The 23,098-nt window shown below is 35.7% G+C and overlaps 1 protein-coding gene across 5 annotated transcripts in view; it reads right to left on the minus strand.

The window, feature by feature from the left end:
- The window catches only part of ZFPM2 (zinc finger protein, FOG family member 2), a 309,968-nt gene that overhangs the window by 241,831 nt on the left and 45,039 nt on the right, over positions 1-23,098 (minus strand). For all 5 annotated transcript variants that reach the window (XM_064646901.1, XM_064646870.1, XM_064646863.1 and 2 more), the window contains exon 2: positions 7,186-7,344. In XM_064646901.1, the coding sequence (XP_064502971.1) occupies positions 7,186-7,344 (159 nt within the window). The remainder of the gene's footprint in view (positions 1-7,185; positions 7,345-23,098) is intronic.

A 23,098-nucleotide genomic window follows, 5' to 3' on the forward strand; every position in this document is an offset into this window, starting at 1 on the left:
AAATGCTTCTTTTTCTCTATCCAGTAGCAGAATCTACCCAGCAATAATATTTGTCTTATTGATATTTGTCCAGTGATGTCATAAATGTGGCTTTTGCTTGACTTTTACTGATCCTTTGAACGTAAACTTAGTGTAAATATACCCACACTGACCCATACAATATACAACCTGTGAGCAAATCTGCTTTTTGGACATGAGTTGGCAAGAATTTTTTCCTCAGTGTCTCAGAAATCTTCAAAAGTATTCAGAATTTTTGGTGTCAGGGACACCAGAGGACAAAAAAGGCAAAATGGACCTTCATTTTAAATAAAATTAGAAACAGATGTACAGTACACACGAAATAAGAATATCTGGTGAAATTTGTCATTTGTGCATTTCATATTTTAAAGAAGATTACCCTTATTAATTTGCAATTCATATTCTGTCAAATTTGAGCTCAAATTTAAGTCAATCCAAGTTCAAGTTTTGTGACTTTCTAGAAAGGGGACATTACACTACTTGTTGTAATCAAATAATCCCTCCATGAATTCTATCCCTAGCTGTGATAGAATTCAGAATTTCATTGTTCTGAAAATGTGCTGACTGAAAAGGCTGGAGTTGCTTTGATAAACTGCTTAAAGTTGAGTAAGCTGTTTAAGTGTTTCTCTCACTTTTTAATTCTGCACAGTTAAAATAATGTTTTCTATTTGGATCTATGTATTTATTTATTTAAACATAGCTTTCTAGTTTCTGTTGAGATATAGTTTTCTGCTTGATGACCAATTATTTAATGTCTTGAATAAAAAAAAGCTTTGCTTTTTTAACTTGTCAAATTTTTATCCAACTAAAGCTGATATTATACCAACATGGATTTTAGTTGGCCTGAAAATATGGCCTGAGAGGTTTAAATATAGGTTAGCAGTAAACAGAAAATTGTGTAGAGTAGACAGTCTTGTATTTTTTATTCTGGCAGCCTTTCCATGCTGTCTAATGAATGATGAAAAAAAAATAAATAAGGAAATCACTCCAACCTTTTCAGATATCCCCTTTCCCTTCTAGCAAGAAAACAGGTGGTCCTCTGAGGTCCAGTAACAGGAAAGAATGAGAAAGCACAAGAGGTAAAGCACAAGGTAAATGCTGATGATCAGAAGAAAAAGGTCTCCCTTTCATCCCGCTAGGATCCAATCTAATTCTGACTTAGCACCATTCAAAGTCTATTATCAGAGAAGCTCAATCATTTTTTTGTCCATATTCACCACCTGACGAACAGTATGGAAGATGCACAGAATTCAGTTGTTTCAGGTGAATAGGATACAGATAAACATATGAGAATGCTCACTCTGGGGAACATGAGAATCCAACAGTGTCACAAACATGCACACAAGTCAGTAAGAGGTAACTATTGTGTTTTTGGACCGAGTCACACTGTGAGTTCTCATGTATATTCTAGTTATCCAAGGAGAAGAGAATACATCACAGACATACATGCCTTCTTCTGTGTCTGATTACCAAAAATAATTAACGTATCCTTCATTTAGTCAGAAAGCCTACATGAAGAAAATGCAATGAATTAAAATAAATATAAAAAACTTAAAGGAATATGAGCTCCAGGAGAACAGAAGTATTGCCAGGGAAAGATAATGTCAGGCAAAGGGAGGGAGCGTGTCTGGTGCCAAGCAAAGCCGAGGGCTGTGCAATCACCTCTATCAGTGCTCTATCAGTGTCTACACTCCAGCCAAATCCAGAGAAAACAAGGAGTCAAAGATTCAGGTCAATAAGCTTATAGGCGATTTGCACAAACAGCTCCTGCAGCAAGGTAAAAAACAAAGTCATATTGGCTTTTCTTTTTTATTCCTTCTCTTTGAACTCCTTGGTCCAAACACACCCTGGAAATGTCAGTGTTATATGCAAGAATTTAAAGAGCTGAGCTTCTTAATCCCGTTAAGAAATAAGAACAAAGTTGCCTGTAAAGATCTCCTTATTGAGTTCAAAGTGATTATGGTATAGCTGCCATGTACTGATCCTACCTCCACTTGCTATAGCAAAAGAGTTAGAAATTTGTCATGAAATCCATTACTGAAAAGGAAAGAAACATTATTGATTAAGAGGTTTCTGGTTAAAAAAAGGAACAACAACAACAACAAAAAAAGGCAAGCAAAAAAAAAAAGCATAAATCTACTTTTTGATCCAGAAACAGAAAATAGCAAGCATATTGTTAGTCATTACATGTCTAACATGAAAGAAGCAAAGAATATTTACACAGATGCACGCAGCCATACACACAGACACAAAGTCATACTCCAGAGGAAAAAGGGACACAGAGAAATCATTTTCAGGGTGTTAAGAGTTTGGCTGGTATTATAGATGATAGCATGATAGCTTTGCACATGAAGTATGAAGGGAAAGATTAATACACGGACGAACTTAGCTTTGTATATGCTTTCTTATATGAGGAATCACACTGCAGCTGTTTCCCTGAATCTCAAGCCTGGTTGCACAATCAGGTCACATGGTTTAACATAAAAAATTCTAGTCCTAAGCTGCTTTGGCAGGCTAGTGACAAAATACTGTACATGAGCAGAAAACTTGGTTCAGGTTCTGAGCTCATCGCCTCGTGCCCAAGCAGAATACAAGAATACAGAAGCAGGTATGCACCCAATATGCAGGCCATAAATTCCTGGAGTCCTCTTCTTGCTGACTTAAAACTGTATATGAGTTTTAGACTGCACTGGATTCCCCTTATCCCCCTCTTCACTCACAAATAAACATAACCAATGTATCAGGAACTGCAACCACATGTCAACTGGCTACAGACATACATCACTACAGGTGCTAGCATTCATGCTATGGATTCTAAAAGCATTGCATCATGAAACAATCAGTCTCCATCCCACCTCATGTATCCCCCGTATCTTCCTACGTCACCAACTGAAGAACAGTTGGTATTGGGAAGCAAAAGCTGCTTGCTTTCCAATCTACCACCAGTAGTGTTAAGGCCACTGAATCTCCTTCCACTGAGGGCTGGTGCCAACGCTGTCTCATGATGAAGTACCATGGAAAGCCTACAGGAGGATCAAGAGCAACAGCCATGCTATAAGCAAAGAACAGGAGAATCTGACAAAATTGTCCTGGGAAGCATGGCAGCAAGAAATGGATGCGCCCTCTCTCTCTAATTATCAGATATGTATGCTCCTTCATTTGCCTCTTTCTCCTGGCAAAAGTCCCCCATTTTCTCTCTTGATTATAGACTTCCTCTATGTTTTTCTCCTGCCTCTTTCCTTCTCTGAACACAGCTATTTAACTATCTACTAATTTCTCATGATCTCTTTCATTGCTCAAGATAACTTTTCCTTTGAAAGTTAATCCCTCATTGAACACATCTCCTAGGAACTATAATTTGTTTAGCCAGTTGCCACCCCTATGAAGTAGCCATGGCTCCTACTCTCCTTGCTCTTTACAGAGAGGAAAAGGTGTCACCACCATATGGCAAACAGACCAGAGTATTTTTTTATTTTTCCTGAGGGTATTTAGGCAGGATGACAGCAATCAGTGACTACAAAACCAAAAATAAACTACTTCACATCTCAGATGAGCTTGATTTAGTACTTTGCTTTTCATCCCATCACCTTCAACTTGGCCTTTGCATTGTTCTGCCATTCGTGCCCCCTCCTTCTATCTGCCTTTCTGAAATTATTAGCCCTATCATGCCTCCAGCTCACTTCTTCTCTTGTCTCTGTTTGCATTACTTCGTTTTCTTATTCCAACCTATAACGGACAAAATTTAATCTGTATGTACTATCTCCTAGCTTCCAAAGTAGGTTTTCAGCCATCTAGTCTATCACTTCTCTGCATGGAAGACAGGCTACTTTCTCCTTATTCAGAATGTTTAAATACTGGCATTTATCTAATAAATCTTCTAGATCTGAATTTAATCTAAATTAATCTTAATCTGATACAGACTCTGATTCCAGATACTCACTATCTGGACCTTAAAAAAAAGAATCAGTAAGAGAGATTTCAGGCTACTACAGGCTTTGTGTGGACAGCATCATCAGATACTCTCTTTATTGGCAGTACATCAATTTGTCGTAACTAAGCATAAACAGCAGATTTCAAAGGCGGTTTTCAAACTGAAAAAATGTAATGCACTATCACCAAGGCTACCTTCTAGCAAATTTTTTGTTTCTACTCCAAAGATACAGACCAGTGCAGCTTTGTAGTACAAGAACACTATGACTGTGTTGTTATTATTGCTACTTCCAAAATATTCCCTTTCCCCTAATCTCACTGTCAAAATTGCAAACAAATCAAATTTAAGTGCCATCTATTATGAGGCTCTTCTTCATCCAAAAGGTTAAAAAAAAAGAGTTGGAAGCTTAAAACAATCCTTGGCAAATAGTAGGTCAGTAATTTCCATTCTAGCTTGGAATATTTATATGCTTAAAAATTCTTCACTTCTTCACATCTGAGTGTAAAGGAGGACTACACAGGAATGCAGCAAAGTTAATCGTGGATTTGTGGTGTGGCAGAAGTGTGGAAGAGGAGAAATTTTCCAGATTCCTTGTTGCAAAAGCCATTAATGAGCAAAAGGAGAAGAGAAAAGTAATAGCCAAAAGTCAAAATTCTGAAACCTGAGAACAGTTGTAAAATGACATGTAGCTCAATCAATGTGATTAATTTGCTTCACACTTTGCCGAGGCTTTCGCCTCCACTTTCTAATTCTGGCAACTATTCTGCTGAATCTATCTCACAAACCCAAATTAATAAGGTGGGAATGACAAGTATGGCTTTATAAAGGTTAACTGTTTGCAATTTAGAGAGTAAGAGACTGCTCTCTGCTTATAATACAATCAGGCACAGTTTGACAGGAAAAACTCTTCAGTCAAAAAGCCAAAGTTACCAAGTTGTGAACCTGTACGTCCCCTACTTTCATTCCTCTGAAAGAATTGTGAGTTCAGTAAATTTTTGCCTTCTGTGCCTAGTCTGGATAGTTAAAAGCCTCTGGTTTTAGGTGATAATTGAATTTATATAGCTGGCTAAGTACAAAAAGGATACCATGGATGGAGCCTCACAAACAGCTCCTCCCCAACAGCTGTGCCACTTGTTCCCCATGCCTCTTGATTCTTGCAGGAAGCCCCACTACTCATTTTTCCTCTTTTTCTGAGTCAGCTGGGAAGAAACCCCAGAGGAGGGAAAGAGGGAAAGAGGACAGATAATACCTATATCTAAGAAAATACCTTTACTTTCTAGAACCTACAATGGAAAACAGGTGACCTCATGGTAATGACACTTAAGATGTATCCCTGAAGAAGCAGGACACTCAACAGAAGTTGAGACATTAATAAAAACCAGCACACCTCTACTCTCTCCCATTCCATCCTTTTCCAGGGATATTCTCAACTAGCTCCAAAGTGGGACTTTCTATCACACTGCTGGAGGTAGATTAGCGGTTTTATGTGCCCCTTGATCCTTAGAAATTTCCTTTTCAACTTTTCTTCTGTAGCAGTTGCACTGGAGAGGCTTAAGATTCTTTTCTAACTACAGCACACTTGGAAAAAGGACTGCTGAGAAGTCAGAAGGCATTCAGCTTGAAGACTCAGTAGATGTTCTTAATAAAACATATAATAATCAAGATTCAGATTTAAGTGTATTCCCCTTTGATTCCTGACCTTCTTTAATACAATGGCCTGGATTCGGTGCTTTCCCTGAAAGATGTGTTTATTAAAGGGAAGATCCAAGATAACTTGAAATTCAATGTGAATTTGCAATATTGATTGCTATTAAAAAAAAAATCACATTTTTTTCTTTATTTCACCCAAAACCATAGTGCTTTCCATTGGTGGGGGCCCTGGAAATGTAGTGAGAAGTACAGAGAAGTAACTAAATCAAACCGATATGGTATGAACTGACAGCAGTGCATAGTCTTCCACTGCTGACAGAAGGAATTCAAGAGACGCCAATATAACAATATAAAGTGGTGTCTGAAAGGCATGTGAACAAGTGAACACAAAGTAATTGTAATACTTGTTCACATCACAGTTATAACAGCATTAAATTCTCTGTTTGTAAAGCACTTCTGTTCATAATCTATTCTCTCCTCACAGTAAGATTTGTAGCAACTGAACTCTATTGATTAGACTGTTTTGACCTCTTAGGTTGACTTACTAAGTATCAAGAACCTGTAGCGGAGAACTAAATTATTTTGTTGAAAGTATGTAAGCTACATAGAGGACATGCAGAAAACACATCGTCATGCCTTCCCCACTGATGACTGAAGACTCTGTAGGAAGAACTAATATTCTGCAGTCAGAACACTTGACCCTTCCAATAGATTTATTCGACTTTGTCCAAAACAGATGAAAATAATACAAAACCAGAAGCATATCAAGCTATCATGAAAAAACATATGTCAATATCTGGGAAAGAACAGAAAGAGAAATCATCAATATCTAAATGACTGAGGGATTAGTGGACTAACAGAAGAACACCACCACCACAACTCCAGCTATTTGATAGGCATCCTTACCTGCAGAAGACAAACAACAAAGTAATCAAGTGGAAATCTGACGGGAAGAAGGTTAATTCAATGCTTGAAATAACAGCACACAGCAGTGAGTTTTTTCTGTCAGCTGCAAGCACAACCTTGCAGACTGAACACTGGGTAAGAATGAATTGGTGTGACTTATGCTAAAATACCTCTGTCTTCAATAATTTGCAAGTAACAAATGCACCAAAAAGGTATCTGCAACTTCAAAAGTTATCCTTTCACAAATCACTAGTTTTCTACATACATAATAAATTCTATAATAAGCTCTATTTTAATCCTAGAATCTACAGACACAATCTGTTTTTCTAGCAATGTTTCCTAGGCAGAGCACTGTTCCTAAGCAATGAACAGACATGCTGCATTGCTAGCTTCGGATCTGCTGATAATTGACTTCTGAGGTCTGTTCTCTACAGTTAAATATGGAGAAAATAACACTTGGAGGAAAACATTAAAGGCAAGACAATTCACATCCCTGAAAAGCATCTTTCAACACACTTAAATATTTACCTCTTACCAGACTTAACTCTATGAGTGACTCTTTTCCCCATTAAGGTACTATATTAATAGGGCTTTTTGTAGATTATAAACCAAAAAATCTTTTTGACCAATTGGACACAGTTTGGCCAGTATTCTCTTGAGAGGTTGGCTACAATGATTACCTTTATTACAAAAGAATTCCACTTCTTCACAGCTCAGATTTTCAGGCTCAAACTCTGCAGAAAAGCTTTCCTCCAATGGAAAGTCTTCTTTCGAGATAGTATCATTTTCCTCAGACAGGCACTCTTCTTCTTCATCCTCAGTGGCATCTTCAAGGGGCCCTTTAAAAAGAACCAGGAACACTGTGGCAAAACCATCTAAAAGGACAATGTGAAATAAAACCTTAGTGAACTTATAACTGGAGTTCTTTAGCTAGGTTTTCCTTCCACGGCAGTGTTCAGCATTTATTAGAATTGGACAAATAACATTTTATGGAAATTGAAATTGAAAGTGACTTTTCCTGATGACTTCAAATCAGAATATGCAAAATGTCATTAATAATATGTATTAATAATACTCACACATAGGGGGTTTTCATTATTCATTGGGCTCTAGTACTAAAACACAGACAGTTTTAACAGCGGAAATCAAAGCTATATTTGCAAAACCACATAAACAGTGAAGAGCCTTCTCTTGTTTGTTAGTGATTGTTTTTGATGCTGAATTACACTACTTAAAATGTTCCTTTTACAGGCTTTGTTAATCAAATTAAAAATACTGACAACAGTGAATTACTACAAAGGTATTAAGAGTACAAACTTCAGTTTATTCTGCTTTTGCTTCAAGCAGCCCCCGATGGTATCTGTAATCATTTATTTGCCAGACTCTTTAGCGGACTCCCAGCCAATGGACAGGACTCAGACAGACTATCCACTCATTTCACAGAGGGCAAACAAATGTTGTGGTAAACCACCAGCCAAGGGCTACAGAAACATAAACCAAGGGCTACAGAAACAGATGCAGGGTACGAGTCTGAATTTGAAAGGGCAGCCTGAGGTCTTTGACTTTTCTTCTAATTACCTAGACATAGTATTGCTACAGATCCTCTCAAAGAGCCAGTGCCAGACAGACATATAACACAAAACACCCAGGTTACTGATTGGAATGTACTCAAAAATTAAAATTTCTTCTTTCTTATACACACACACTTTAAAATCATTGGTTAATAGTAACTATTTGCTAAAGACATCTCTTGTGCAGGGTATAGAATTTTACCCTAGATTTAAATAGAGATTTGAAATAACTGGACATGTTTTAATTTAACTAAGATTTTATTAAATGTCAGTATGTTTCAAAATCCATCTTAAGACTGGATTTCAAAGGAGAGATTTCATTATACATGGTTGAGGCTTGAAAAAATTACATATTTCACTCTCCAATGAAAGCACAGCCTCATTTATAATTGACTGAGTATTTCTTCTTCAAAATGAAAGCGAGCTAGCTAATGAAAAAAAATGTGATTTTTATTTATATGATAGTTTTACAGTATTAAATACACTATTCCTATATAATCTATCATGCTGAGATACAATACATAAATGATTGTGTTGTGTTCAATGAAAACGAAGGAATAAATTTTTAAAGAAATCAAATATTGACTACAGTCTAATTTTATGTAATTTATTACAAACCAGTGACTACCTACATTTATTAAAACAGCAAAATTCACTTTAGGCTAGGTTGTGTAATTCTTGCTTCAGAGGAATATGATGGTTACTTTTTATTGAAATTGATTGAGATTCCCAGCTGGGATTCCATAAATTAATATAGCTTACTATCTTTCATGGAAATATGACTCTCTGTGCCAGCTGAGAATCTGACCAAATGAACCCACTTTTGTGGTCACACACTCGCCAACACTAGCTGTCATTCAACAATATAGCTCCTAAAATAAGGGGCTATTATTATGGCCAAAGAAATAAAGATTCTCACTATCAAAGTATCCATTACTGTTAATTGCACCTTCCAGCCACGCTGGGAAAAAATCCAGCAACTGCATATGCACAGGGAACGGAGAGTGGCTATCGCACTGTACGGAAGAGAGAACAAAGCACAGGCTGGAGCAGTGCGCTGCAGCTGAACATGGGCAGTCTAGGCACCTCACGTGTGTCCAGGTTCATGGCAGAAATGAAAGCACAAGGGGTTCTGCACAAATTATCAGAAATACTGTTTAGATTTCACAATATTATTATAATGTGACATTGTCTGTAGAGTCATTTATTGGTGGGTTCTCCTAGTAACATCTGGATAAATAAACTAGGAAGGAAACACACAATGAAACAAATAATATGCTATTTTAGGGAAATGTAAATTTTTGCCACATATAAAGATGGATAAGTACCATATTTTGGATCATTTCAAATGAAGCTATATGCTTTTAATAAATTTTCCAAATATTTTAAATTTGGGGGAAAAATTTAAACTTCAGTCAACATTTCAGTGAAAGTCGATTTCCTGCTGCATGGCTGGTTCTTTGTCATTTGACTTTTTCAACGTGTCTTGCAAAATACAGCAAAAGCAATTTATCTGCAAGTAATCCAACTGGCATGTGTACATGACATTTAGGTCTGTTTCTAGATGTTAAACCAGTTTATTTCATCAGGTCACCAGTAAGCAATCAGCAAGCTAACCATCACTGTATGTTAATTAGGAAAAGAACAGAAATACAGTTGGTATGCTTTCATTTGCAGCACTCATGGAAACACACCTTATGATTTACATTGACACCCTTTCCAAGAAGGCAGAAGAAATACAATGCACATGCCAAATCCACAGAGCCAGTTCAAACTCCTGTCACTCTGTGGCTTGGGACCTTATTTTTTAAATGAGTTTCAGACTAAAAAAATCTTGACTAATGTCACTGCAGATACATCCTATGTATGAACAGGCATGTAACATTTCCTAAAGTTACCTGTCCAAGCATTTGCAAGCGGAAATGTAAATGCTGTCACATTCAAAGGAGATCAGAGGTATACATGCATCTACAATGGGCTTTGCCTTGTGTGTGCCAGCCCAAACACAAAACCCAGCGCTGTTTATCCAGGAGTGCACACATGGGCACACATCAGAGCTTTACATAACACCTCACCTCAGGGGCTGACATCAGAGGTTGCGCTTCAAACACCAGCATGACTTTTGTTGAAACTGAAGGATCTGTGCATAAATTATTTTTCTAGGTTTCAGACAGCTGCTGCCTTGTCTAATTCACCCAAACAGAACTTGATCCTTGGGACAAATTCTGTCTTATGCACGTTGAGCCGTCTTTCATTTTTTAAATGTTCAAATACATTCAGCTCATACCGAGAGCTATAAACTGATAACTTTAACTAAAGAGTAAGGCATTGTTCAACATGAGTAAGACCAACCCAGGTGAATAAGATCAAAATTAAGTTCTTCTCAGTTGCTCGTTTCATGGGAACTCAAAATCAATGCCTAATTCCTGTGGCCATTTTTAATTATCACTCAAACATACAGTGGGTTAAAGAAAACAGTAAAATCCAAAGCCACTAACTAGGAAGTATAAATAGATTAAATTATCTATTCTTGACTAGTTCATATAATTACTTGCACATGAACAGACAATTAAAAAAATAAATTTTCAGAATCTCAAAATAAAGATTACGTGGAACTACATATTCTTGACAAATGCAAACACATAAACTATGCATGCTTATGTTTGCCTAATTTGGTTATGTGTTTACCTCTTACTGTTAAGAGGTAAATCAAGTAAGAGCTAAATCAAATCAGCTAGAGAACTAAGAATTTATCTGGTTCAAAAAGTTTCAAAAAAGTTTCAAAGTTTACTAGCTCCTCTATCTAGGGAACAAAAGCTATGCAACTTCTTCCTTGATTTAAAATACTTAAAAATACAGAGTCATATAGACAAAAATAAATAAGTCTTTAAAAAGAAGAGAGTTTCTTTCAACTGTTTTCTCTGATAATGCTTTTTTTCCCACAGTTGTTATTATGTTGATATATTACCTTCAACAGTCAGAATACAGGTTAATCAGTTACTTTAGTACCACACTTTTCTTTCTGCATTTATTTTAAATTGTTGATTTAATTTAATAGTATTACACCCATTACTTATACTAATCATGTTATTAAGTACCTATGGCACAAAATGTACTATGTCTGCTTTTATTTCAGCTGGACCAGAGTTAAGGTTCTATCCCGTTCTGATGAAAAATCCTTTTCAATAACTGCTGATTAAGTGTGACTGTACAACGACCACAACGACATAGCAATGCAAATCCAAAAATTTCTACTACTGAAATTCATCTGTCACATTCCCAGAGCAGCAACATAAGTGATCTGACAGTAAACAGCTCTGACATATGACTAGACTCTTCAGTAATTAAAACAGTAAAATTTCACACTTAAGCAGTTAAGGAATTTAGATGAATAGTTAATTGCAGAGATAGTCTAGATGTTTGTCTTCTCATTTCAGCAATTCTTCTCCTATTAGCAGTTTGTAAAAGCATGTGATGTAATCTAAGGAGAGTTGAAATGCTTCAGATCCATGACAAACAGTTAAGAATTCCCAATCACACCAGGTAAAATCTCTATTCCCGATCTTAAATAGGGGTACTGAAGGCAAATTAAGTCTCCTTTGATTCATTCTGAATTTTGCATGAAGCTCTGAAAAAACTGGTTCCTTTATAAAACAAGCAAATTCTTGTGTTGTACAAAACAGAAGATTTTGAGGGGTTGAGTAATTTACTAACTTGCTTGGTACTTGCTTCAATGCACGAATATTTATTGATATAAACACAGATCTCAAATTTTTTCGCAACTAGCACAGATAAACAAGAGGCAGTAAAAAACCAGTACAATTATTGACAGCAAAGATGGAGTCAATGTGGCAAAAATCTGTATGGCTTAGTGGACACCGTAGTCCACTTCGAAAAACCGCCACATATAATTTCATACAAATAACAGTATCTACTGAGGAGTGGCTGACGAGTGAGCTGCATGTGCCTTCATGGAGAAAATTACTTCTGATTGAGGCCACTTGCCAGCACAGTGTGGAGAAATCTGAACTGTGCTCCCTAATTTGTACTAGATTTACCGACACTCAAGGATGTATTTTTTAGCAGTATTAATGTATTAAATGCTAAATAAATATTCCTGAAATATCATATACTGTAATATAAATGCAGGCATATAGATGCAAGCACACAAAGATAGCTAGTTAAGTGACAATCTTTACACAGAGAGTAACAGATCCTACCTCAGCACTTGAAAAGACAGGCTACTTTAGCAAAACAAAACAAACACTGTAAGAATTTTAATAGAATGTAAAAGTGTGAGAATATACCACCAAAAAAGATTTGCATTAACTTAACAACAGATGCCTTTGTTACAATAAACACTCTGAACACAAGTTTGAGCATTGGACCCCTTGAGTGCCTTAGTTCTGATACATCAATGCTTGACTCCAGTTTTATGGTACTATAACTGTAATGAAATAATTGAAATTCAATAACATTGAACTGAGTAAGTTCTGTAATAATTTCTCACAGTCAAATTCATCAGACTTCTCCCTAATGAAACCACTTAAACACATGCTCAAATTAAGCACCTGCTTATATGCTTTCCTGTCCAGTGTTTTGCACTTAAAATGAATGTATCCTATGGCAGGGAAGTATCATTGAAATAATTATCTCATGAAAATGTGAAGTGGTTAGTTTCCTCTCATCCACCAATATTCTCCTACACTCCCAGAGCAGCAGCATAAATCAGTGCTCTTAACAAATTAAGAATGCTTCAGAAAGCCCACAATGTTTGACAGTGAGTGGCTGGGGAGAGGTTAATGAGTATAATTAGAAGTAGTAGCATTAAATAGCAACAACTGTGATAAATCAGAGGCCTGAAATTCCTCGGATCTACATCAGACATTTTGCATGTTCTGTGGGATCCATTCGGTATTTTCTAAGAAAACATGCTGCCACACACAGATTATCCTTAGCTTATGGTAAGACCTAGGTATGTGATGCTCTCTGATTACAGAGGGAAAAGCTTCAGAAAAATCAATCCATTTGTCTCCTGCTTCAACAAGAACATTTTCTTCTAAGTACAAACAATTACATAAGAAAATTAGCTGTGAATTCTATTAATTCGCATTGCTGGGAAGGTTTTTCCTAAAAATTCAGTCAGGAATACTAAAAATACAATAGAGGGCTCAATTTATCTAATTTTAAATATGGCAATGGCAGTGAAGACACTATAAAGTAGTTCAGAGTTCTCTTCCTTTTGAGAAGTTTTCAAACAAGACTTCCTAGAGACTTCCATTCCAGTTAACTCAAAGGAATGGTTGTCTCCAACGACTTTGCTTTTACAAAAGCCTGGAGACAAGTTTAACAGTGATCTGAACAACCCCAACAGAAACAATTCAGCTTCCTCTTTAGAGGAAGAAATTTTTGCAAGACATTACCTAAAATATACTACCAAGTTCCTTGTTGAGAATCTGGATTTCTTGGGTTTTGTAAAATTTTTTAAAATGCCCCTGCTCAGATATTTCAGACCCTACATGTTCAACCATGGTCAAGATATGGACTGATATAATAAGGGAGATAAATATATCCTGTAGCAATCAGAATAAATTTTCAATTTCTGTCAAGGACAAGGACTGCCAGATACTGTCAGGACAAATCCTGAGATGATCCATACTTTCCTGAGAAGGAGAACTTCCAACTAGAAGTAACTAGATAAATCAGAGAAATAGAAGTACACAAGTCTGTAGCTAATATCATAGATAATAATAAAGGAAAATGGCAATAGAAATTCTTCTGTTGAACTAGTTGCTCCCCCAACAACCTGACACCACGAGTGTCCACACTACTTTTCCCTTGTGACTTTTGGTTAATAGAGATCCAAATATTCAATTTTCATAGTAAAAAATGTTGTCTCTCCCTCCTTTTGAGAACTGCAAATTGTTTAATCACATAATTCCCTGAGAACAGAGAGAAAAAGGGCAAGAGAAGAGCCTAAAGATTCTTATGATAGACATTAAATGGCTATACCTAATCTTGACAAACTGACCACTGCAGGAATAGCTTAAAATTAAGCTACTGGCAGTAGGTAACTGAAGAGCAACGGGGAAATCAGTTTAGAAAAAAACCACTTAAATAATTTCTTAAGGTCAATATTTGTCAAACAAACCACTCCCACTTTTGCTGAAATGCTTCCCTCATCAGTCCCTTGAGTTTTCTATTTAGCTTAACTAAGTTATTTCTGTCATTCCTATTCTGTTTTGAGCTCTACTCTAGAGCAATGCTGTCTGTGCACACTGAACCTCTCCAGGCTGTTACGCAAATTGGCTGAACTTCATAAGTTTTGTCCAGATTCCTTCAATCTGTGAGCAACTCCTTACATCTTCATTGTGGCACCCAAGCAGAATGAACCATTTCTCATTTTCAAACTGGGAGAAACTTTACGAACATGATTCAATGATGAACTTACTAGAAAGAATGGAGAAGAAATGCTCTTAAGGACACTATAAATCTATACCAACCTGATATAACTGAGCTTAACAACAAAAAAAAAGCACAAAAGTATAATTCTGTAGAAAAAAAAATTAAAAAAAGGAGTTATTTTTAAACACCTAAGTTCTTCCTGCAGCCATTCACTTTTAACGTAAGTTGCATCAGGGGATCTGGTAGGAAGGAAACATTTTTATTAATTTTCCCCTTATCTGCAAGAAGAATGCTGATTTTTTTTTTCATTTATGTTCCTTGCCTGCAGGTAGTAGACCAAGAAAATCATATAGCAGAAATTTTTTCTTTTGATTAATTTCTTTCCATGTGTTATGTTATTTCTTATATATAATTGATTTCAGGTTTTGCTCGTAGCTGTACATCTTTTTGTATCTGTACCTACTGCCTTCCTTCAATCAAGAAAGTTGAAGGAAATTACCTGAATTTTGTTAAGTTTATTAAAAAAAGAGCTCTGTGAATATTTAAATTGAGTTTTGAAATGGTAATACAAGAAAGATATTAGAGAATTTTAATAGTAGGTTCAATTTGACCCACAGACTATTGTAAAAAGGGTCAAATTTTATTCAAATTATTTCTTTATGGAAAAAAATACGAACACTTTGATTTTAATAAAGTAGATTAATATTCTTCACTGCTAGGTCTTTTGGCACTTCTGTGCATGACAGCATTAACCGTGCTTGTATATAAACTTTTCAAAGACCTTTAAATGTTCCACTAATTTTGAACTTCACTTTCATTTATCCCCTTGTCTTCTTTTCTCTTACCATTATGCTAGGGGCCACAACAAAATTGACAGTGCCTATGGTCAGACTGCTCTTAGAGCCAAGGCCAGAATATTTCCAATCAATAAGGTGAAATGATGAAAAAGTGACCATTGAGAAAATGCTTAGGGAGACATTAATTTTAAAAAATAATATGCAAGTGTGCACAGAACATGAGCTGCAAGACCTTGGCAGTTAAGTATCAGACCTCAGTTTTCAAGTAGGGGCTCATGCCAAAACAGATCTTAATTCTACCTACGCTTGTAACAGCTTCACAGCAGATGCTCCACAGCAGATGTTGTTCTGGGTATTTCTGGTGATACAAGAGGAGAAAGAGAAGGACAGAGGTGACCAGTATTGTGACTCAACACCCTACTAAATTTCAGCAGCAACAGAGAACCACCAGAGTACCACAGTGCATCAACCTTTCTGAAGGGAATTTTTAACTAAAGCCTGAAAAGCAAACAGGACATTGGACATAAAGCTCTCAGAGATGAATTTGTGATCCTTTTACATAACTTTCCACATTAGGAATAATTTTGCAATGGTGATTTATCAGTAGTTTTCTTAATTTTAACAGAGTTAAGAAGGGAAATTTCCTGTTTCCTTGGGCAGAAATGTTATCCTTGAAGTATTTTTCCCTGAATTATGATATATTTTGCAGGTTTGAGGTTTTTTTACAGTATGATTCTGCTAACTTTTACAAAACAATTTTTGAAATTACTGGAAATCTAATTTGAAATACTGACAATATAATTTGCCCCACAATACACAGCTACCACCGATGCAAATATTATCCAGTTCCAGTGAATTGTTTCAACTAGATAAGTATGATGATATGTTTAAACTTACAGACTTAAAAAAAAAATTAAATCTTCTTACACTGTGTAAGAAGATGGCTTAATTCTGTGACATTCCATAAAATTATATGCATTTATGTAATAAAAATGCAACTATTTGATGATTCAGATGTCTATGAGAAGTTATTGATTTTTTTATCTAAGAAATATAAAAAGAAATATAAAAAGAAAAATATATAAGATATTTTGAACTTTTTTTAACATGTTCATATTGTTTTCTATAGGTAAGGTATTCTAAGTTTTAATATTCACCATTCTAATAAAGGAAAATCCCTCATCTTGCATCTTACAACAAAGGACATAAAACTTCAAGCTGCAATTTTAGGAAAATACTCAGACTCTCTTTTCACTTTACTACCATAAGGTTTGGAGGTTTTTTAACTCAACTTAAGAGAACAGAGAATAGACACATCTACACCAACCAGTCCACACCCCTCATATAAGGTCTATGGTACACTGCTCTAAACAGTCCAGGGAAATCCTCTGAGGATTCAGGTTCCAGAAATTTTCTGCGAATCCTTTCCTCCAGTCATAGCAAACTGTGACACTGGTAAGTAAGAGGAGTTTCTTTTTGTGTCCTAACCTCACCATTCAGAGTCTCAAACACGTAGGTAACACACTGCCTATTACTCAGGACACTTTCCTCTACAGCCTATCTCCTTCACCGCATACTGCTACAGCAAAGCAGTTTCAAACACCATACCCCAAACAGGACGAATTTTATCTTAGACATGGACAAGTGAGGCTCGGAGCTGAAAGCTTTTCAGAGCCATGAAGGCAGCAAAAGTTCGCTCTGCTTCCAACTCCAATGCTGCCCTTACTCCAAACACGGGACTTCACTGGCAGTCACATGAGCAGTGAGTGACACATACTGGTATTTGCTGATCACTGTTCTCACTCACCTGCTGGAGGGAAAAATGTGATGCAAGTAGGAGCACTTTGAAGCCACTAATGATGCTGCTGCAGTGTATTTAATGGCCAGCATGTTAGCTACGATGAAAGAGGAACCTCACATCAAGTACATTAAGGGATCAGAGGAATACATACTCATTACTCACTGTAATTTTACAACCCCAGTTTCAAGACAAAATACATTTTTCTCACACAGCAAAGACACACTATACTGGTATATAAAATTAAGAGGTCTTTTTTCTTGTGTTTATTTAATATTTTCTAAGTTTGTATGCAGCTGAAGAATATTCCTGTTCATCATTTTCTCAGATAGGAACTAGTCTCTCATCTCTGTACATCATCATGCAATTAAATCAAAAAGCAAAAAAAAAAGAATCTGGACTTTTCAGATCCAAAAACTGGTAGTGAACTTGTGACTTCTCTCTCAGGTTACTATTTCTCTTCAAATTACTATTTCTTTTCTTTCCCCCGTCTTTCTAATATAAGTGAAACAGAGAACACTGCAGAAAAATGAGCCCCTGAAAGACAGTCCAAATTCAAATTCTAGTAGCATGATCAAAGCTACCGAGACTGTATGTAGAATTCAGTGCCAGTTTGGGTTAGACCTCAATAAAAAGTCAGCACACCTAAACTGATGCATACCACAATGACACAGTTAAAGGAAAAATCTGAAGCCCCACTGCAAAGAAATGTTAATGCACAGTTTCTTTTCTATGGCTATTCACATCTCATTTTGTCCACTACACTGTCGATTATGATTAGTTACAGTAACAGTTGGTGTAGTTTACAATGATGCACCATAAGGGTGAAATGTATTGTTGTTTGTTTGTTTTTAAGATTCTTCAAAGTATATCAGTATAACAGCATTTATTACGTTAATTGAAAATATAATGGACTATTAACCTGTGCTTCACCAACATGTCCACCTTACAGACACCATGAAAAAACTCTGACTTCTATCATCACATCTCAGGAATATGTAGTATAATGGCAGCATAATAGAGGTCACATATATGATAGGATTTATTGAAAAATAAAAACATTTATAGATCATGTATATAAACTCTAAAATATAAATAAGCAAACTATATCTTTTAAAATAAACTAGAAGTGCATGTTGCAAAGCATTGGAGTTCTTTAATATCCCTGCTCACCTTTTAACTACTTTAATTTGATTCCTCACTGACAGGAACTGTGAGATTGCACAAAATACATTGTACGTCCCCTAGAGTTGGCATAACCTGCTGGTTTTCTGAGTTAATCACTAATTAATAATTTGAAAACACAAAGTCATTATGTCATTTCCAGACAATGAGCTTTTAAATGGTGCATGTTATGTCCTAGCCTTTTCAGTAAGAAAAAATAAGTTTTATTCCTCTGGAAACCAGATGGCTGGTAAGTGTTATTATGAGGCTATGCAAATCTCAAAGCAATAAGCATGAAATCAAAACAAGAATTCATTTTCCTCTCCTCTTATCATGATTGTTGTTTTGCTGAACCAACTTATGGAATAATACAACTCCTACAAATTAGGCCACTGGATGCTTTGGCAATGATGAGTTGGTAATCCATCCCTTCTTTCTTTTTCATTGAAAATAGGAGTTCTGAAAATATTTTTTCATCTATACTTTCAACCTTCCTCATATCTTGTTCTATATGCCAATCTTATTCCAGGTTGAGTCTTCTCAGTAAACTTACTCACTTGAAAAGTTTACCAGCTCTACTATTATTACAATGTAATTATCAAAGTATCCTTGACTGGCTTATGTTTTCGTTGAGCCAGCTTTTTCCTTAGGAATGAAATCCAGAAGAGTTATTTGTTATTTTCTCTCACTTAAGGAGTAAACACCTGCACCTTCATGGAAGTGACAGTTTCACTCTACAATTAAAACTCCATACTTCAGAGATCTTCAAAGGTCAACCACGAATACAACTACATAACTTTGCAGCATCCCATTTTACAAAACTTGCAGAATACTCTGAAAAATCTTAAATTGCCAAAGCTGACAAAAAAGAAACTAATAAACTAAATATGAAATATTGATTTCCAAATGGAATTGGCTTCCAAATATTTAGAAGTACCTTAACTGACAAAACATACACTTTAAAAAACTTCCCGTGGAGCTAAATATTTTGAAAAGGTCTGGTATAGGAAGACACTGTAAAAAAAAAAGTATCGTAATGTCATTCTATATGTCTTAGTCCTACTTTTCTTTCTTGTTTATTTATTATCACATGACAGATTCACTGCTGATAAATTTTAGTATTGAATTTTATCATTTTGTATTTTAAATCCTTACATGTAGTATTTAATAGTTATGGAAACATCTCAGTGTTCTTACATCATAATGTTTCTTCTCTGTATTAACAAGTTAAAACATTTCTAGCTACTATCACACTATGTCATTTTATGAAGCAAATAAGAGCAGTGACAATTATGTAACACTGTTATTGGTTTATCATGAAATAATGTCAAAATATGACTAAAGGACTAATCCACAAAAATAAATTGAAACTCTTTTCCCCAACAGACTTCTTGCCAAATGTAGTTCCCCTTAATGAAAAAAATCATATTTGCCAAAGTATTTTCAGAAAATAATCGCCCTTTTTTAAATCTCTTGCCATAGCTACTAACACATCTCTCTGATCTGAGTGACCCTGTCTGAACAGGGGGTTGGACAAGACGGCTTCTAGAGGCCTCTTCCAACCTCAAGCATTCTATGATTCAGTATTAATATCAGGAGATGTTGCACATTTTCTTATACTACCTCATCAGGAGCCAGACAGAGCCCTCTCTAGTGTACTAGCACATCCAACTGCAGCATCAAACAGACATAAAGGCAACAAACATAAGAAGAATATCCTTGAATTCCCCCATAACTATCAAGTGCTCTAGTGAGATTTTAACTAGACACAGACTATTTGTAGCAGTGAGGCAATAGTTCCAATGGATCCATGACTGCAATCAACACTGCCTGCATTTGGGTCCTGGAAGGTTTGACTGTATGTTAGACAAGCTCTTCACTCCATCTTCCCTTCAGGTTTTATGCTATAGTTGCATTTCTTCTGTCTGCTGGTGTTCTATGTTAAACTCGTGAAAAATTGCACTGACACTCTTCACAAGACATTCTTAATACACACACAAGCACATGGTACAGTACGTTTAGCAATCATGCAAAATCCACTGGACTATTTTGCTTAATGTTGCACACTGTATTCATAAAAGAATAATGCTTAGTGAATTTGGTACCACTGAACTAGGTCTGCAGGAAGCAAATCATTCCATGCCACTGCTGACCTGGAAACACAGAACTGAACCTCTGGTACTGTTATCATATTTTGCCCATTTCAGTTTTGAAGATGAAGATGCTGCTTTTACACATCTTCCTTATAACAATTATTCCTTAATGGAAAAGAAGCCACTATAGCATTTTTCCTAATGTTCAATGAAGTATTCCTTTTTGGTTTCAATCCATTCCTCTTCATTATAACTCTTCTAAAGATATTACATTTTTTTAGATGTTTATACCTTCAAATACTAGAGCCACTTGTCATGACCTTTTAAATTATCACCTTACTAAAAGGCAAGTGTTCTTACAATTTAATTTTTCTCACATACTACAGTCCAAGAGTTACTCAGATATCTCACTGCTTGATCCTTTGAGTACCCTCCTCTGTTTTTCCTTACATCATCTGGTAGTGAGGTGAGTAGAAATGAATATAGCACAAATTCTGCATCTAGTTTCTGCTTCATAGGGATCAAAAAGGAAGAAGACAGCAAACATTACATGAGACTGTCACACCTCAGAGAGTTCTGAAAAAAGAGAGGGAAACCATGACACTTGCAGTACAAGTATCCAGGCCTAAACTAGGGGTTAAAGTGGATGTTATTCATTACAGACACAGAGACAACCAACTCAAGTGAGTTCTACTATTAAACAGTGTCAATTTCAAGACTGGTTTTATAAGAAAAGGTTTGGAATCAAAGTACAAAATATAATAGCAATATTAATAAAAATGGTCAGCCATGGTTAATAATACAGAAGGAAACACTAGAAACGGCTCAGCGCACTGCTTTTCACAGGCTAAATAACAGTGTCGTGCCATATGGTAACAGCAATTGTTCCAAAAATAATTAGATTTTCAAGATGGACATGTTTATAGAAGAGATGTTACTAAAAAACAGAAGTATGAAACATTACAGTCTGCAATAATATGAAATGCTACCATGCACTACAATATATTGTTACTCCTACGGGTGAAGATTGAGAAGAGGAACTGTGGTTTCTCTCCCCACTTCATGGCAAAGAACTTGAAACTATGTAAAAAGATTTGCAGCATAAGAAAACTAGACCATGGAATGGCAGGCTGAAGCTGATGTTCATTTTGACTGGTTAATATTTTTCTCTTACTCTTCTCTTTCTCCTCCTCTTCTCCTCTGCCATCATTATCACTCAACTGCCATCAAATACAGTGGTTCAACATGCTTTAATTTAAAATATTTTACAATTTATATATTATTATTATCAATAATATTAGATTATTATGTCAATATTACTGGAGTAACTATTGTTATCATGTCACTACCAACATGTAATTGCTATTTATTTAGCACAAGGCTGCTTTTTATGTACCCTTATGTACCAAGGCTGCTTTTCATGTACCCTTTTGAGGGTTTTCTTGATGTCCCAGCAAAAGAAACACTCAGAACAAGATTTTTTTCTCATTATCATTATCCAGGCTTGAAATATCCTTAAAGGTTACTCTGTTGCCAGTTAATGTCCTCAGATGTCCTTCCAGTTTTCTCTGGCAAGTAACATCAAATTTCAGGGAGTAGTACACAATACAAACCAACATATTTGTGCCTTCACCACAACAGGTAATACCGATGAAGGAATTGGTTTCAGTTTTAACTTAGAAAAGAAAGCAACGGGGTGAGGGGGAAAGTTTGTGAAGAGCAATTTGAAGCAGTCTTCAAAAAAAAAAAAAGCATGCTTTCTTCCCTGTTGCCAAACTCTCTCACGGTGCTCTGTCCCTCACATGTTTTTCAGGTGTCCATCATGACATTCGTAAACCTTTGTGCCTAGAACATTTTGTGGGGCACAGCCTTCCAATTTTAAGATACAAACATAAATATGCCACATTTCATTTGAGCCTCAGAGTCAAGAACATAGTAAGGCAGAAGAGCCTACAGTTGCTTGGCACTACCAGGAAGGGGTCACTTTGGTCTAGACCACTATAGCTGATTTATGACCATCTACATGCAAGACTAGTACCGAGAAAATATCATTTGTTAGGCTCAAATTCATACAATACTCTTTTGGAACTCACACTGGATAGAACAAATCTATGCTGTGTTGTAGATCCATTGATTAATAATTTTTATTAATGCAATGAAAAATAAATTATTTTAATTTATATTCTTTAGGAAACTTGTTTTCTAATGCTTTTATTGTTGGTTATTTCTTTGCTCTGGTTATTACTGGCATAATCTACTACTCTAGAAGACTCAAACTTTGATAGTTGGCTTCAAAACCATACACAACTTATTCTTCACAGACAAAGACATGTAACACCAACACATTTTTATGAATGATTTGGTCAAAATAGTTACATGAAAGGTAAGATGAAATGAATAATATTAATAGAACAGAAAAAAGTTAACTTCATATATATTTTGAGAAAAATGCATCAGAAACAAGTATTTTAAAATTAAGCCCTATTATTTGACTGACACAAAGCTATAGAGTAGGAATTGCAACATAAGAAATTCTTAGAAATATCTTCTTTGAACTAAACAGCAAAAAGGAGATCAGATTGGTTTTTAAATATTTTGGAAAATTATGTAGCTAAGTACTACTATGTCCTTACATGAGACTTAACTAAAGAAAACCATTTCTATGCTTTTAATAACTGAGTTTTCTATAAAATCTTTACAAAGGACTAACTCCTGGGGGTGGCAGGGATGGGGTTGTGAAGAAGAGGGAAATTTTTCAAAAGGTT

The sequence above is a fragment of the Pseudopipra pipra genome, chromosome 1 (genome assembly GCF_036250125.1).
Source record: "Pseudopipra pipra isolate bDixPip1 chromosome 1, bDixPip1.hap1, whole genome shotgun sequence".
Lineage (NCBI taxonomy): Eukaryota > Metazoa > Chordata > Aves > Passeriformes > Pipridae > Pseudopipra > Pseudopipra pipra.